The sequence below is a fragment of the Erpetoichthys calabaricus genome, chromosome 3, assembly GCF_900747795.2.
Source record: "Erpetoichthys calabaricus chromosome 3, fErpCal1.3, whole genome shotgun sequence".
In the NCBI taxonomy this organism is placed as follows: domain Eukaryota; kingdom Metazoa; phylum Chordata; class Cladistia; order Polypteriformes; family Polypteridae; genus Erpetoichthys; species Erpetoichthys calabaricus.
The window spans coordinates 31,950,472-31,965,332 of NC_041396.2; the positions used below are offsets into that span (position 1 = coordinate 31,950,472).

Below are 14,861 nucleotides of genomic sequence, written 5' to 3' on the forward strand. Positions count from 1 at the left end.
ATAAAGAGGCCTAGGCTGTCCAGTTAACTGACAAGCAGAAGGTTGTTTGTTTTGGTTTTTTTTTTGGTTCTTCTAGGCATGCAGTGCTGAGCCCTTACTCACCTCACCCTCCTGAATTTAATGGGACTTTTTTGTTCTCTGTCGGCTCATCTGTCAGATGCTGTTGTTTTAGACCACCAAGAGCTGACATTCAAAACTGGTCTTTTCTTGGACTTTCCTTGGGTGAAGCACAATGCTAGTCATGTGCTCTGTGAGTTTCAGTATTCATGAAACGCTGTGACCACAGCACCAGAGGACTGGAACGTACTGTCCTTGATCAGCTGTAACTAATCACACAGTTGTCTCCTAAAAGCTGGATACTCCAGTTCTGAACCCCCTATGCAGGGGAAAAGTGTGACATCGGGAGACTGGGCGATGAGTAACATTCTGAGGTTTCGAAATGAGATCACGTAAGAGTGTTTTTTCTTTGTTTTTTTTTAAACCACAATAAATGAGAAGATTGGTTCATTGCATGCTGGGACCCGTTTTCTGCTGCTGCTGACTGGTATGACCGGTGTGTCAGCATACTACTCTGCGTCCCAGCTGAGTCTGACCAACCCAAGCACACCCACTGAACCCTGGCACATGCTGACAAGTTGTTTTAGATGGTCTTGGTTTTCTCCACAGGGTGGAATGCTGCCTCTATGCCTCTAAACGCCTGGAGGCTGCTGCTGCGGCCCAGAAACTCAGGTGGAACCTGGCCTTCCGCATGCTTAGCTGTGGTCGCACCGATCTGCTGCCCGCTGCCTGCTCTTTGTTGGGGCCTGATGGAATCAACTCAGTGAATGACCAGGTGAGTAGCTGATTGGTGGTGGAGCCATAGAGAGAGAAAGGCAAAGAACAGTGTAGCCCAAGGCTGCTGGTGGTGTCTGGACTCATATTTAAGTATTTGCTTGATGTGAGAACAGCTACCTGGAAATGTATAACCTGTGGAACAGGGCCTGGGAAAAATGAGCAAGCATCCTGTCTGAAATTCCAGTATGTTTCAAAGCATACATCCCATTTAGCAGTTTAAATGAAGCTCTGGTGAAATTTGAGTCATAGTAATACAGTCAGTCAAATGGCACAATAAAAATCTTCAGCAAGCATAGTCACACATAGAGTGCTAAGTAGGACGGCTTCACGAAAGGCTGAGCCCAAATCAGCCACTCTAGGAATTTTATGGATGCACAATGATTGGCGAGCTTGACGTAGGCTAACAGTGCCCTCTGCTGGCAGGACTTACAACCACCATACAATTAGTACTCTGACGTGTGAGTTGGACACAGTGGACTCAAATGGCTTCCCTAAACCACAAACTAGGGTGGTGGCTTTTTGGAAGGACCTGTGCAAAAGTGGTTGACACAGGCTATAACTAACCATCCTGCCAGCATAGCAATTTATAGCAATCCAGCAATTTATAATCCATTCTTCATGCATTCTAATCAAACAGCAGAATAAGTGAACCTTTTAGTTAGTTATATCAGAGCCTGAATTTCATTTGTGCCATTTTTTTGGTTAAGGAATTTGTGGATTTTAGTATAGGTACCTTATAGAATGATATTATCTTCATGAACTACCTCATTTATTGTACTATGGGCATATAAAGCAGACCACAATTTGTGAGGCTGAAGGATGGTGTCTCTGATATAGAGGTGAGCAACAGGTAACAGTCCTGTCACCTTTTCCCATCACCCAGTAAATATAACACCAGTTCATATCACTTGCAAACATTCTCTGACGATTCTGCACTAATGGGGTGGATCAACAAGAGGAAGATCTCTGAGAACAGTCTGTAATTTTACATCAGCAAAGCCAAAGAACTTGCTATTGACCACATGGTTATTTACACTATCAAAAAGCCTCTACATCCGGTTGCTATTCAGGGAGTGGATGTTGAGGTACGAATGCACTGCTACAAGTACTGGGAGTCCACATAAATACTAGGCTGGACTGGTCTCGTACCACAGAGGAACTATTGTAGAAAGGGCAGAGCAGACAGGATTCCTTCAGTGTAGTGACATCTTTTGCATGTTCTAAAACTCTGTGATGGCCAGTGTTATTTTATACATTGAGGTGTGCTGGGCTGGTAAGATCACTTCAAGAGAGGCCCACCGAACCAACAAGCTAATTAAGATGTGCATGTCTGCATCTTCCTAGGGTTTGACACCACTGATGTATGCCTGTGCAAGTGGAGATGAAGCTATGGTACAAGTACTCCTAGATGGAGGAGCAGCACTAGACATTAAGGTACGTGGAAATGTGAAGATGTATGAGGTAATTCACACCGCATGTGATCTAATGTGCCTTGACATGGCTTATTAGAATGTCAACTGGCTCTTGATGGTCTGAATTAAGTGTTTACAGGTCAATTCTACAATTACCTCTTTATGTGAATGATGACCCTTTTACCAGATCCCCTCACTCCAAACTTTAGTTTGTCCATTTTCAATGCCTGCTTTGTCTCGTTCAGGATTGTGAGGTGTAAGAACCTGTCAAAGCAGCAAGGTGGGAAGCAATCCTGCATGGAGTGTCAGTCCACTGAAGGGCTAACTCAACCACAAACACTTCCACTCTACTCACTCCAAGCCATCATTTGTAATCATTGCGTGTTTTTATTTCTCTCTTTTATATAATAAGGAAAACATGGTGCTTTGAATACAATAACTCATGGGAAACAAGAAAAAGACATTCCCAACCCTATAAGAAAGCCAATAGGGAAAACAGCAAAAAGAATCAGAAGAAAATTAAAGTGAACGTAAAATAAATGGTACTACCTCACAGATCCAGGAAGCAGGTTTCTGAGTCCTGGAACTCTGAGTTGTGCCTCTGTGTTCTATCCATGTCATTATGGAGGTTCCTTCTGGGTATTCTGATTTTCTTCTCAGATCCCCCTTGTTAGGTTGATTGGCACCATATGTGGAATTGTGGCTGCATTGTGATGGACTGGCATCCATCTAGGGTTTGTTTCTCTGTTGTAACCCTTAGTAAATGAGAGGCTCCAACAATAACCAGCAGAAAATGGTGCAGGAAACGGGTAAATGGAACAAGTGAAAATTAGCAACATAACCTTGAAATTCACAAATAATAAAGCGCTGATTCTAAAGCAGGACAGCAAGTATGGAGCAATACCAGTCGTCTGATGATAGAGTTGCATGTAGTTCTTTATCCCAAAATGGGAAATTTAGACAAAAATGGTGTAATGCATTGTTTCTTTAAATTTTTTCTCATAGCCCAGTTTTGCCTTCTTTGTGTCTCTAAGACACTGAATCACCAACGGCAGTCATCTTATGGGGGTGGGTGTTCCCCTGTGGGGAATCACCACTGTAGGTCATAGTGGAGTAATGTTGATTACTTAAACTGCCCATGGTGGCCCATTGCGAGACACTCCACAAACTGTATGTGACCCTTGCTCATTGTATACAAATATGTGAATCATGACATTGTGTGACCTATTTACTTTAGAAAATGACCCTGTGTTTGGATTCAGTGGGTTGGAAAATGGATGGATGGATGGTCTAATGGGATTTAATTCTTATATCCACTAATAAATAGTATGGGTTTTGCATTTGTCATGTTTTAGTGGGTGTTAGCATTGAATTGGATCTGGCTTGACACCAGAGATTGACAACATTATGAAGACCACTATTTTAGCATTCCAATTACCAGTAGCTAATTCAGATTTTATCTTGAAATCTTTTTGTCTCCTTGCCAGTCATAACAGCAGGTGAGAAAGTGACCAGGGTGCACTTGTGGGTTCGATTGTGTAGCTGATGAAGAGTCACCCTCTCACCTTTTCAATTCTTATGAGGGTTTTCCCTCAACTGCCCCCTCCTCTTTAGTTTCCTGACTCTTGACCTGGTCCTGTCCAGGTGGTATCATATTGGAACGGGGTTGCTCACACATGTCGCTACACTGCTAAATGACATCTGTGCAGAGCCATGTCTTCTGATCATCCTGATTTTGCTAATCTCATTGCTGTCCTGATTCCACTATAAGAAATTGTTGTGCTGAATGTTGATGCTGTGCTTTGTGGTTTCTTGTGTCATCTTTAGTAACTGATCTTCTCTTCTCCCTTTGCAGGTCCCTGGAAACCTCCAGAAAGCCTCCTGTGCACACCCTGACACACGAGGTTGGACTGCACTCATGTTTGCAGTTGCCTTTGCGCACACTTCTGTAGTTCAGGTACTCTTAACTCTAAATTGCTGCCTGTCACTGAACAGTGAGTGACAAGTTCTTCACTTAACATGGCTCTTTCTGGTTTAGTAGCAGCAAGGCTTAACTGCTCTTTCCTCTCCAGTTGTTGTTAGATGCTGGAGCAGACGTTGATGGTTGTGTGGATGATGAGGAGATGACAGAATCCCCTCTGCAGCTGGCATCAGCAGCGGGTGAGCACCTAAATAATTTTTTGGGAAGGGACCTAATGAGTGCTACCTGTTGGTCTCACTGATTTCATGCCTCCCTAGGTCACTACAATATGGTTTGTCTGTTGATGGAGAGGGGTGCAGATCCCTTGGCTGGGGTATCTTGTAAAGGCACTCAAGGAGCTTCCAATGCGTATAGCCTTGCAGCAGCTCATGGGCACAGGTAAGCAGCCCTGCCAACTCTCAATGAACAGCTAATAAAGAGAGGATTTGAGTACAAAGATATGTGGAATACGTTAACAAGCAGTCTATCTATAGGAAAGTAAACTCAAATTGATGGTATTTTGCAACAGTTAGTTGTATAAGGACTGTTGTGTTAGGCCATAATGTCCTCCTCTGATTGGAATATTTATGTCCTTAGCTGATAATAGTGTTCCAAAATTGAAACACCAGCATGCCAGAATGTGAATTGGGTTGACAGACAAAACACTACAGAGCTTTGAGGCCTATAGTCAAGTCACAATGCCCACTCCTATCTCTAGTACTTGATTATGTTTCTAACCTGCTTGCTAATGGTCATTGTTATCAACAGGAATGTCTTAAGGAAGCTATTGTCCCAGCCGGAGTCACAAAGTAGTGAGATCCTTTCTCTAGAGGACATGCTGGCTGAAGGGACAGAGCAGAATGAACCAAGGGGAGCCAGATGGAGTCGCAGTAAGAAGGTGCGACTGAAGGCACTGCAGGAGGCCATGTTTCACAGCTCAGAGCATGGCTTCCTAGACATCACAGTGGAGCTTCGGCGACAAGGTGAGACAGCAATGACCATGGCAAGACTACAACATGAAAGGTTCATATTGTCAAAAAGTGTAGTTAACTATCATTTGACCCCCCCCCCCCCATAGAAGCTGTCCCCTGGACCCTACACACTTGGCTGCGCACCCTACAAACATCATTCACTCAGCGGCGCTGGGATTTGATCCACTGGCTGCTAGAAGAGTTTGGAGAAGTCAGGGAAGTCTTCAGTCATGAGATGGTGTCCATTGGCCTGCCCATCCTTTTTGAGATACTCAAGGATAGCAAGGTAGGTGTTAATGGAGAAATATGGGTTGATTGGGAATGGACAGGGGAGCAGGGGTGCTTGGCCTTGTGCATCACTGAACAGAATAACATAGAAACATGAAAATGAGGAACGTTCAATATTAGCTTGCAAATTTTAGGCTCTTAAAAAATGTAAAGGGATAATGGAAAACCCACAGACAAGAAACACTCACAAGCTTAACCTAACCTTTGATGTCTTAACACAGAGTGAGGCTACAGTCCAGAAACTTGCTGCAGTTTTCAGCCGCTGCTATGGACCATATCCCATTCCAGCTGTTCCAGATGGCAGCCTCCGGTGCAAGAACGTAAAAGGTAACTATGCAGGAAGAGATTGAGATGAATTTGGGGGGAAAATCTGTCAATCAGTTGTCCAGACAAAATTACAATACAATACAATACAATTTATTTTTGTATAGCCGTAAAATCATACAAGGAGTGCAGCAATGGGCTTTAACAGGCCTTGCCCTTTGATAGCCCCCCAGCCTTGACTCTCTAAGAAGACAAAGAAAAACTCTAAAAGAAATTCTTGTGATGACCATCCTGGTGCCCTGAGCACTGAGTTTCATTTTTTTTGTTGCATTCTTGCCCCAACTGTCTTCATCTTTTATATGTAGATATATGTTTCCTGAACTGCAAAGACAAGAGTGACCTCACCTTCCTTATTGAAGGGAAGCCCTTCTATGCCCATAAGGATCTGGTGTCTTCTGCATCCACAAGGTACCTTTTTACTGTTCCTTACGTATTTTCGTGAATCACTCCAATGAGACTGGGTCAGTACAAACAATGAAACATACTGTAAGTCAGGATGCAAAATAAAGTTTGGATGATGTGGTGTTATACCAGTAATCAAAGGAAGGCTTAGAAGTCAGCAAAATGGAGATTCGCCAGAACACATTCAGAAGACAGCTTACTTTTACTTTCAGTACTGCAAGACATAAGTTCTTCAGCTGGTCACAACTGGGCTGCTCAAGAATGTATTTTGAGGTTTAGCTGTTGTACTATACACAGAAGAAAGTGACCAACCTCAGCAGTTGTTGTGAGTCAGCCTGTAGGTTTTTCCAACCTGTTGTGTAGAATGATTAATAGCCTTAGAAAAAGGCCAATAGGATATTAGGATATACATCATGACGTGTAGTATACAAGTCAAGGGAGGTTATGATTTAAGATATGCAACATAGTAGTGAGGCCTCACCTGAAGTACTGTGTACAATTTTGGTCTCCATATTACGAAAAAGACAGCAGTGCTAGAGAAGGTCCAGAGAAGAGCAACTAGGCTGATTCCAGAACTGAGAGATGTGAGCTACGTGGAGAGATTGAAGGAGTTGAACCTTTTCAGTTTCAGGCAAATGGAAAATTAAGAGGTGACATGACTGAAGTGTTTAAAATTAGGTAAAGAAATGAGTACAGTAGGTTCCAGTTGTTACTTTAAGATATATTCTGCAGGAAGAGCACACGGACACGATTGATATTTTTTATGAGGAGATTTTATACAAATGTCAGAAAGTTTTTCTTCACACAAAGAACTATAGAGACATGGAATAAGATACCAAGTAGGCGAGTAGGACTTTAGGGATCTTCAAATCTCGACTTGATGTTATTTTAGACCACCTTGGTGAATAGGTTGGACAAGCTTGTTGGGCTAAATGGCCTTATTGTTCTAATGCTCTAACATCTAAATATCTTTATTTTGTGTTTAGATTTCAGAAGCTTATAGCAGCAGCATCATCAAAAGGCCAAATTGAAATCAAGGATATGAAGTACAACACATTTCAGGTAGATCATCCCATGCTGTTATTACTTTATTTAGCATTGTCAATCAATACTGTGAAGAAGAAGAAAAAGGCAGGCAGCTATCTTAACTCCCTGAATATTTTTGGGCCAGTAAAAGCCAACAATCAAATTTATATGTAGTGTAGTTGAGAATTTCCCAAAGTCTATTCTACATGAAACTTGTGGCTCCATTTCACACTGGGATAATCAATTAACACACTTCTTACTGATGATAATTTAAAACCCGGTACCAGGATCTGTCATAAATGGGCCCACAGCTTAAGACTGACCAGGCCATTCCATGTGAATAGCCCTGCTGGGTGACTACATGTACTTTTATTTCCAGGAAGCAAAAAAATAAAAATAAAAATCTGCACCATGGCATGGAGTTGTTCATTCAGAATCATTGAATTGTGATTTGCAATAGATTTTCCCTTCTAAGAGGGTAAGAATGCCCAAACCATGACACCATTAATGAACTACCAGGCTCCTCATGGCTGCTAAAAGTACACCAGCCAGTAGGTGTCTGAGCTGAGAGTCATGTTTGTACTGGGTTCTCAGTTAAACGCATCCATTTATATTATGCATAATCCAATTTTTTAGGATCAAGAGAAGCTTTAAGTACAAAAAAAGTTCATACAGACAGTGACATGGCCAGAATTTTAACATTTTATGTTTCTTAAATCACCCTCTTGTACGTAATTAGCACTGTAAAGTAAATTAGACTAAAGGCTTCTGGCACCAGAGAGAGTCTGCACTGGTAATGGATCAAAGTAACCTGTATGGGTTATTGGCCATTGTGTCTCTCGAAGCGTATTTCCTGATTTTGGACCACTATCTGCAGGCGCACAGAGGAATGACATGTAATGCAGGAGATCCATGGAAGGGGAGCTCAGTGTGTCACTATTGCACTAACTTACAGTTGCCAACTAGCATGCAGTATATTTATAAGTTAGGACAGAGAAGCCCAGGATGCACATGGTTGCCCTTTATGAACGCCGAATGTCTCAGCACAGTATATTTGAGTCTTAACAATCTCCTGTTACTTTCCAGATGGTAATGCAGTGGTTGTATACTGGCAGCTTGGAAATACCTCATATTAACAGAACCCAAGTTCTTGAGGTAAGATTGTCCTGTTCCATTCCAGCATTCATTGTTCTTGATTTGAAGAGCCACTGGCCCAACACCCTCTTTTCATTTGTTTCTCTCAGGTTCTGCAAGCAGCAAATTTCTTCTGCCTAAACCCATTGAAGCGGCACTGTGAGATGCTCTGTAGCAGAATGGTACACCCAGCAGACATTGTAACCATGTACCAGCAAGCTAAGGTAAGAACGGAGCGGAGAGAAAGTCCTAGCAGAGTGGTGCAGTCTTTCTCCATTGGCATATCCTGTGTTTAATATACAGTGCACATGGACAGCATGGTGATGCAGGTAGCAGAACACAGTGAAACCTTAAATTGCATGACCGACCATCATGTAACATGTCTACACACTCCACTGCTATCATAAACAAGAATGTAGTAAAGCACTGACCTTCACTACATTTAACAGAAAACACAAATCAGCCTACTTGATGTTCACCTTACTCTTTTTATAGTTCTGTTTCCTTAATCTCTGCGGATAAAAACCCCCGAGGAAAAAAAACAAAACAATATATAGCGCCATTAAAAAGTCTTCACCCTCTTAGAATGTTTCACATTTTATTATTAAATAGCATTGCACATTTACTCAAACATTTCCCTCACATTTCCCTTGCAGTAAGGAGACCAGGTTTTGTGTCCCTGGTCCCCCCTTCATGGAGTTTGCATGTTCTCCTCGTGTCTGTGTGGGTTTCTTCCAAGTGCTCAGATCTCCTCTTACAGTCCAAAGACATGCTGGTTAGGTGGACTGGTGATACTAAACTGACCCTAGTGTGTGGTTGGTGTGTGTCTCTGTGTCCATGTATGTTCACCCTGCAATGGACTGGCACCCTGTCCAGGGTTTGTTCTTGCCTGTGCCCTATGCTAGCTGGGATGGGCTCTAGTACCCTCTACAAACCTGTTCAGGACTAAGCTGGTTAGACTGATTTCCCTCACTATTTTTATCAGGACCCCAAGCTGTCCTAGGTGGGGACAATCTTGTCTCTGGACTTACTTATTGCAACTGGGGATTCCATGCTCCAGGAGGTAAAACTAAGAATACTGGGTGTATACAAAGAAGCTTTCCATTGCTGTCAACATCTATGTACTACATGTAACATGTTTTAGGATAGTAACTTTTGGTAATATATCATTTGTAATTACCTTTTACCTTTCCAGTCACCTAGTTGGTTTCTAATTAAGAAAGTGGCTGGAATAGCAACATGCAGTGCCTACATTGATGGATTGAAGGCAAGAGGTCCACATGACCATCGTCGTCTAATTCTTCCATGTGAAGCATGAAAACCACGAGGACTGATTTAGATCTTTAATGTTAGGTAGAATGCTTGGGGCTGGGTGGTCTCGTGGCCTTGGAACCCCTGCAGATTTTGTTTTTTTTTCTCCATGTGTCTGCGGTTTTTTTTTGTTTCTTCTGTCCTGCCTGGCCATTGGACCTTACTTTATTCTTTGTTAATTAGTATTGCTTAATTTTATTTTTATATTTTTTTCTTTTTTCATCTTGTAAAGAACTTTGAGCTATATCATTTGTGTGAAAGCATGCTATAAAAGTAAAAGCTGTTGTTATTGTTGTTGGAATGAAAAGCTTCAGCCACTGTGTATCCCCCTGACACTCCATTCTAAAGTCTCACCAGGTTTTCACTTTTCACCACAACACAATAACTTGTCCAAAGATTTATTCCATCCATTCATTTTCTAGTCTGCTTATTCAATTCAGGGTCAGAACCCCAGACAGAAGCCAAGAAGGCCAACCCCAGAAGAACTGGGTACTGGTGTAGTAACTCGCTCTGGATGGTATGCCAGTCCATCTCAAAACCTTCTCACATCTGCACCCTCTTCCAGATTAGGGTCACCAAATAACCTATAGAGCACATCTTTATGAATGTGGAACACATACATGGAGACACAATGCCTGAGCTGGGATTCAAAGCCAGGACTTTGGAGCTATAGCTGGAGCAGAGCTAACCGATGAATCAATGTTATTTTCTTTCCTAAATATGATTGCTTCTGGTGTTGCTGTAAACACTTTTGGTCTGTACTTGTATGAACTGTTTCTTGTAGAAGATGAGTGCCCTGAGGCTATTGATTTTTTCTTTGTTGATCTTGCCAGGAGTGGGTGGAGTGCTTTAATAATAACAGACCACCATTTCCCTTACGTCAGCCCTGCACGTGTAACGCTCACACTGTAGGCAGGTTTCTGTTTTTAGATCTTCAATAACCATTGACTCATCTCTCCTTTAAAGCCCCGATCCATAATGATTTGTGTTCACACCGTGCCCAGACGTGCAGCAGGCACTCTTACTAAAGGGGTGATTCACCCTCATGCAGGTGCTGTCCGGTGTCCAGCTAGCAGACGTTTCATATTGTCACCCACCACCCACCAGCCTGCTGATTAATGTCTGATTCTTTCTCATTCCAGCTGTTCAAGGCGTCAGAACTGAAGGCTTTCTGTGAGGGCTACTTCCTGAAGAACATGACTGCCCTCTTAGAGGTGAATGCTTTCCAACACCTCCTTCTGGGCTCTGGCGGGTCATCTGGGGAAGACACCATGCTCCAGGACCTCAGCAGGGCACTGGCCACCAGAATGAATGCCATCTACCAGCCATCCTCCAAGGAGACAACGGTGTAGGACCATAGGAGGAAGAATGTGCTTTTTACATTATTTTGTGCCAGCTTGACGCTTTTTATAATGGGTGTTTGCATTAGTGTGACCAACAACTAGAATGCTCGGCACCATTGGAGGTGTACAAGTGAAGGAAGATTTTGGAGAACAAGTTGGGGGGCATGGCTGCAGTCTTAAATAATTTGTTGTTGATGCCCCTCTTTTATTTGGAGAGCTGGTATCTCCTTTAAAATAAGAGTTTGAAGTTCTGACCCGACCAGTGAAACATTTCACTTCTGTCTAGGGCAAGTGGTACATGTAGGAGCCAGTTGTGCCAGTTTCAAGTTCCATTTGTAATTCATTACTTTAGACAAAGGAGCGGGGTGGGAGGGGGAGTTAATTTCTTTGTTGGTGTTGCTCCACTGCCAGTGTAGGGTCCCCTGCTCACCTGGGACCCTCCATAATTTTCATCAGTTACCTGCCGACAAGCAGAAAGGAACCCTTCCTAAAAATCCAGAGGTCATCTTCTGGGGAGCTCCACGCAGTCCAGACAGCTCGGGGGCTTTTGATCTGGTGGGACGGGGGCTGCCTTTGGAAAGCCTTGCCCTCACATTTCTTTCAGTAGCACTTTGTACTGCTAAGCCAGTTATTAATATTTATGAAAACGTGCAATATTTGTAAATAGATCCTACTTCACCGATTCATTGCTTGTGTTAATTTATTGTTTTTGTATGTTGTACAGATTTGTATAATTTAAAAGAATTAAAGCGAGCAACTGACAGTTCACCCAGACCTCAGTTGTCTTCATTTTTGTTTTTTTTTTAAATAATCTACAACTGTTTAAGGCTGTGACGTGTACAGACACTTTGATGGGCAGTAGCTCAAAAAGTGAAATGGAGCACCATTATGGAACAAGACTGGTTATATTTTAATCCTAGTACTCAATTTATTTCTGTGTTTTTAATTTCATTGGATAATTTGATGTGACTTCAGGAGCGTCATAAAATTCACAACTTAGGCAAAAAAGTTTGTCTATAATTGCTGTTTATTTTAGATGATCAGAGAAGACACTACACCCCATCTATTACACATATAAAGTGCCTACAAAAAGTATTCAACCACTTGGAAATGTTCAAATTTTATTGTTAATACAACACTGAATCCTTGTAGATTTAATTTGGCCTTTTTGACACTGATCAGCACGAAAAGACTCTTTAATTTCAAAGACCTCTGCAAAGTGGAATGTCAGTTTTCTAACCTGCTTAATCCACACCAAGGTTACATTGGGGGCAGGAGCCTATCTCAGCTGTCATAGGGCTCAAGGCAGGAACATACCCTGGACAGGGTGCCAGTCCATCACAGGGCGAACACACATGCTGCAAACACACAAGGGCCAAGTGATTTTGATATTTGCTGATATTCTTTTATTAATCCCTGAGTGGATGACTTTTGGGGTTCACAGCACAGGGTCAACCATTGTAAAGAAACAATGCAGCAATTTTCAGATTAACAGCTTTGATCAAGGGCCCAACAGAGTAGGATCCTCCTGGTAGTAAGATAGATAGATAGATAGATAGATAGATAGATAGATAGATAGATAGATAGATAGATAGATAGATAGATAGATAGATAGATAGATAGATAGATAGATAGATAGATAGATAGATAGATAGGATTTGCCTACAAGTGATGTGCTTCTGGCACTGCATAAAAAGACGAGACGTTCAAAAACATCAACAAAAAATATTCAGAAACCTGAGTGATCAGCCCCAATATTGGCCTCACTTAGGCAAGCCTAGGTGACTGGCCAGACTAGGCCCCAAAATGGAGAACATGACTTTTAAAGAGCAGAGTCACCATCCACAAAACACATGGAATGGAGACACATTTCAAAAGACAAAACACAATTATAAAAACAATAAAAAATACCTAACAATGTGAAAAATGATAGATAGATAGATAGATAGATAGATAGATAGATAGATAGATAGATAGATAGATAGATAGATAGATAGATAGATAGATAGATAGATAGATAGATAGATAGATAGATAGTTCAAGGCAACTGATGTTTTTGTCTTTTGTTACCTGATGTAAAGTAAAAAGAGCAATGTTGCGGGAGGTTACACAGGTACACGGAGAATATGCAAACTTCACACAAGGAGGACCCTGAACATGAACCCTGGTCTCCTTACTGTGAGGCAGCAGCACTAACCACTGCCCTTTTGCCACCCCTTTGCAAAGTGGTCTAAATAAATTACCAATATAAAACACATTAATTGATAGTACAAGTATTTAACCCCCATTAGTGTGACTCACTTGAATCATCACTGGCACAGCCATTTGGTTTAATAAGTCACAAATTTAGTTCAATGGACATCGTCTGTCTTGGTTTCAGTTCATTGCAGTATAAATGTCAATTTATATAAAAAGGATCACTTGTGGTGATTAAGTATGGCAGGCTAACCTACACAATGAAGACAAAAGAACACTCTGAGCAATCAATGTCATTTGATGGAGACAAGAAAACCTCCAAGTCACTGAATATCCCATTAAATCAGCCATTAAGAAATGGGAAGACCAGCTGCATAGCAGTAACACATCATAAAAATGTATAATTTAGGTTGTATGTATCATTTTCTGCGGTGGGCTGGCGCCCTGCCTGGGGTTTGTTTCCTGCATTGCGCCCTGTGTTGGCTGGGATTGGCTCCAGCAGACCCCCATGACCCTGTAGTTAGGATATAGCGGGTTGGATAATGGATGGATAGATGTATCATTTTAGCAGGGTGTGTGAATGATTTTGTCCAGCAATGGGAATGGCAGCTTATCCACAGTGGGCTTCTTCTTCCCCCATTGATACTTGGACAGGCTCTGGAATGTCACACCCTTAATGGCTTTAATAGAATTTTATAATACAGTAGATGTATGGACAAAGAAGAGATCAATAAACTATCAACAAAACTTTACAGGCACAGTTAAAACATACTGCAAAAGCTCAAAACACATTTTTAGACAAGAGTTGCATTCTTATGTACATACTTCTGTAACTATAAACCTTTCTGAACATTATGCAGAGAGCTGTAATGTATAACAAAGCATAAGACCTACTGTGGCTATAGAGAGCATTGACTGACCCCCTTGGAAGCTTTCACATCTTATTGTTATATACAGCAACATTGAAGTCAATTTGGCCTTTTTGTTACTGATTAACAAAAAAGACACTTTAGTGTCAAAGTAAAATACGATCGTTGCAAAGTGGTCTAAATTAATTACAAATATACAACACAAAATCATTGATAACATAAATATTCACCACACCTGTTCATCACTAGTACGGCCAACAGGTTTTAGAAGACACACATTTAGCTCAATGGAGGCCATCTGTCTGGGGTTTCAGTTGATTGTCATTTAAATGTCCCTGCATGTGGAAGGAACAACATATGGAGAGTCAATATGATGGCTTAACCTACACAATGAAGACAAAAGAACACACCAGGCATCTCTAGGAAAAGGGGATTGAAAAGCACAAGTCAGGGGAAGGAGACAAGAAAATATCCAAGTGACTGAACATTCCAGTTAAACCAGTCATTAAGAAATGGAAAGGGTATGACAGAGCTGTAAATTTACTGTCCATAAAAACTGAATGATTGAGCAAGAAGAAGAGCAGCAAAGGAGGCCACCATAAGGCCAATGAGAACTTTGAAGGAGATACAAGCAACAGAAACTCAGATTGGAGAGACAGCTCAGACAACAACTGTTGCTTCACTGGTTAAAGCTTCATGGGAAAGTAGGACAGAGAAAGCCCCTGTTGGAAGAAAAGACAGGTGACATCATAGGTGGAGTTAGCCAGAAACCTCATGGGAGACTTTGAAGT

The 14,861-nt window shown here is 41.7% G+C and overlaps 1 protein-coding gene across 2 annotated transcripts in view; it reads left to right on the forward strand.

The window, feature by feature from the left end:
* LOC114647881 (ankyrin repeat and BTB/POZ domain-containing protein 3-B-like) overlaps nucleotides 1-11,779 on the forward strand; it is a 38,038-nt gene extending 26,259 nt beyond the window's left edge. Inside the window, exons 6-18 of one of the 2 annotated variants that reach the window (XM_028796558.2) lie at nucleotides 667-832; nucleotides 2,179-2,268; nucleotides 4,102-4,203; nucleotides 4,319-4,406; nucleotides 4,485-4,605; nucleotides 4,975-5,189; nucleotides 5,285-5,463; nucleotides 5,687-5,792; nucleotides 6,095-6,197; nucleotides 7,178-7,253; nucleotides 8,304-8,372; nucleotides 8,462-8,575; nucleotides 10,805-11,779. In XM_028796558.2, the coding sequence (XP_028652391.1) occupies nucleotides 667-832; nucleotides 2,179-2,268; nucleotides 4,102-4,203; nucleotides 4,319-4,406; nucleotides 4,485-4,605; nucleotides 4,975-5,189; nucleotides 5,285-5,463; nucleotides 5,687-5,792; nucleotides 6,095-6,197; nucleotides 7,178-7,253; nucleotides 8,304-8,372; nucleotides 8,462-8,575; nucleotides 10,805-11,014 (1,639 nt within the window). In that variant the 3' untranslated portion in view covers nucleotides 11,015-11,779. The remainder of the gene's footprint in view (nucleotides 1-666; nucleotides 833-2,178; nucleotides 2,269-4,101; nucleotides 4,204-4,318; nucleotides 4,407-4,484; nucleotides 4,606-4,974; nucleotides 5,190-5,284; nucleotides 5,464-5,686; nucleotides 5,793-6,094; nucleotides 6,198-7,177; nucleotides 7,254-8,303; nucleotides 8,373-8,461; nucleotides 8,576-10,804) is intronic. The other variant, XM_028796559.2, reaches the window with a different exon arrangement.
* Nucleotides 11,780-14,861: the final 3,082 nt, after the last annotated feature.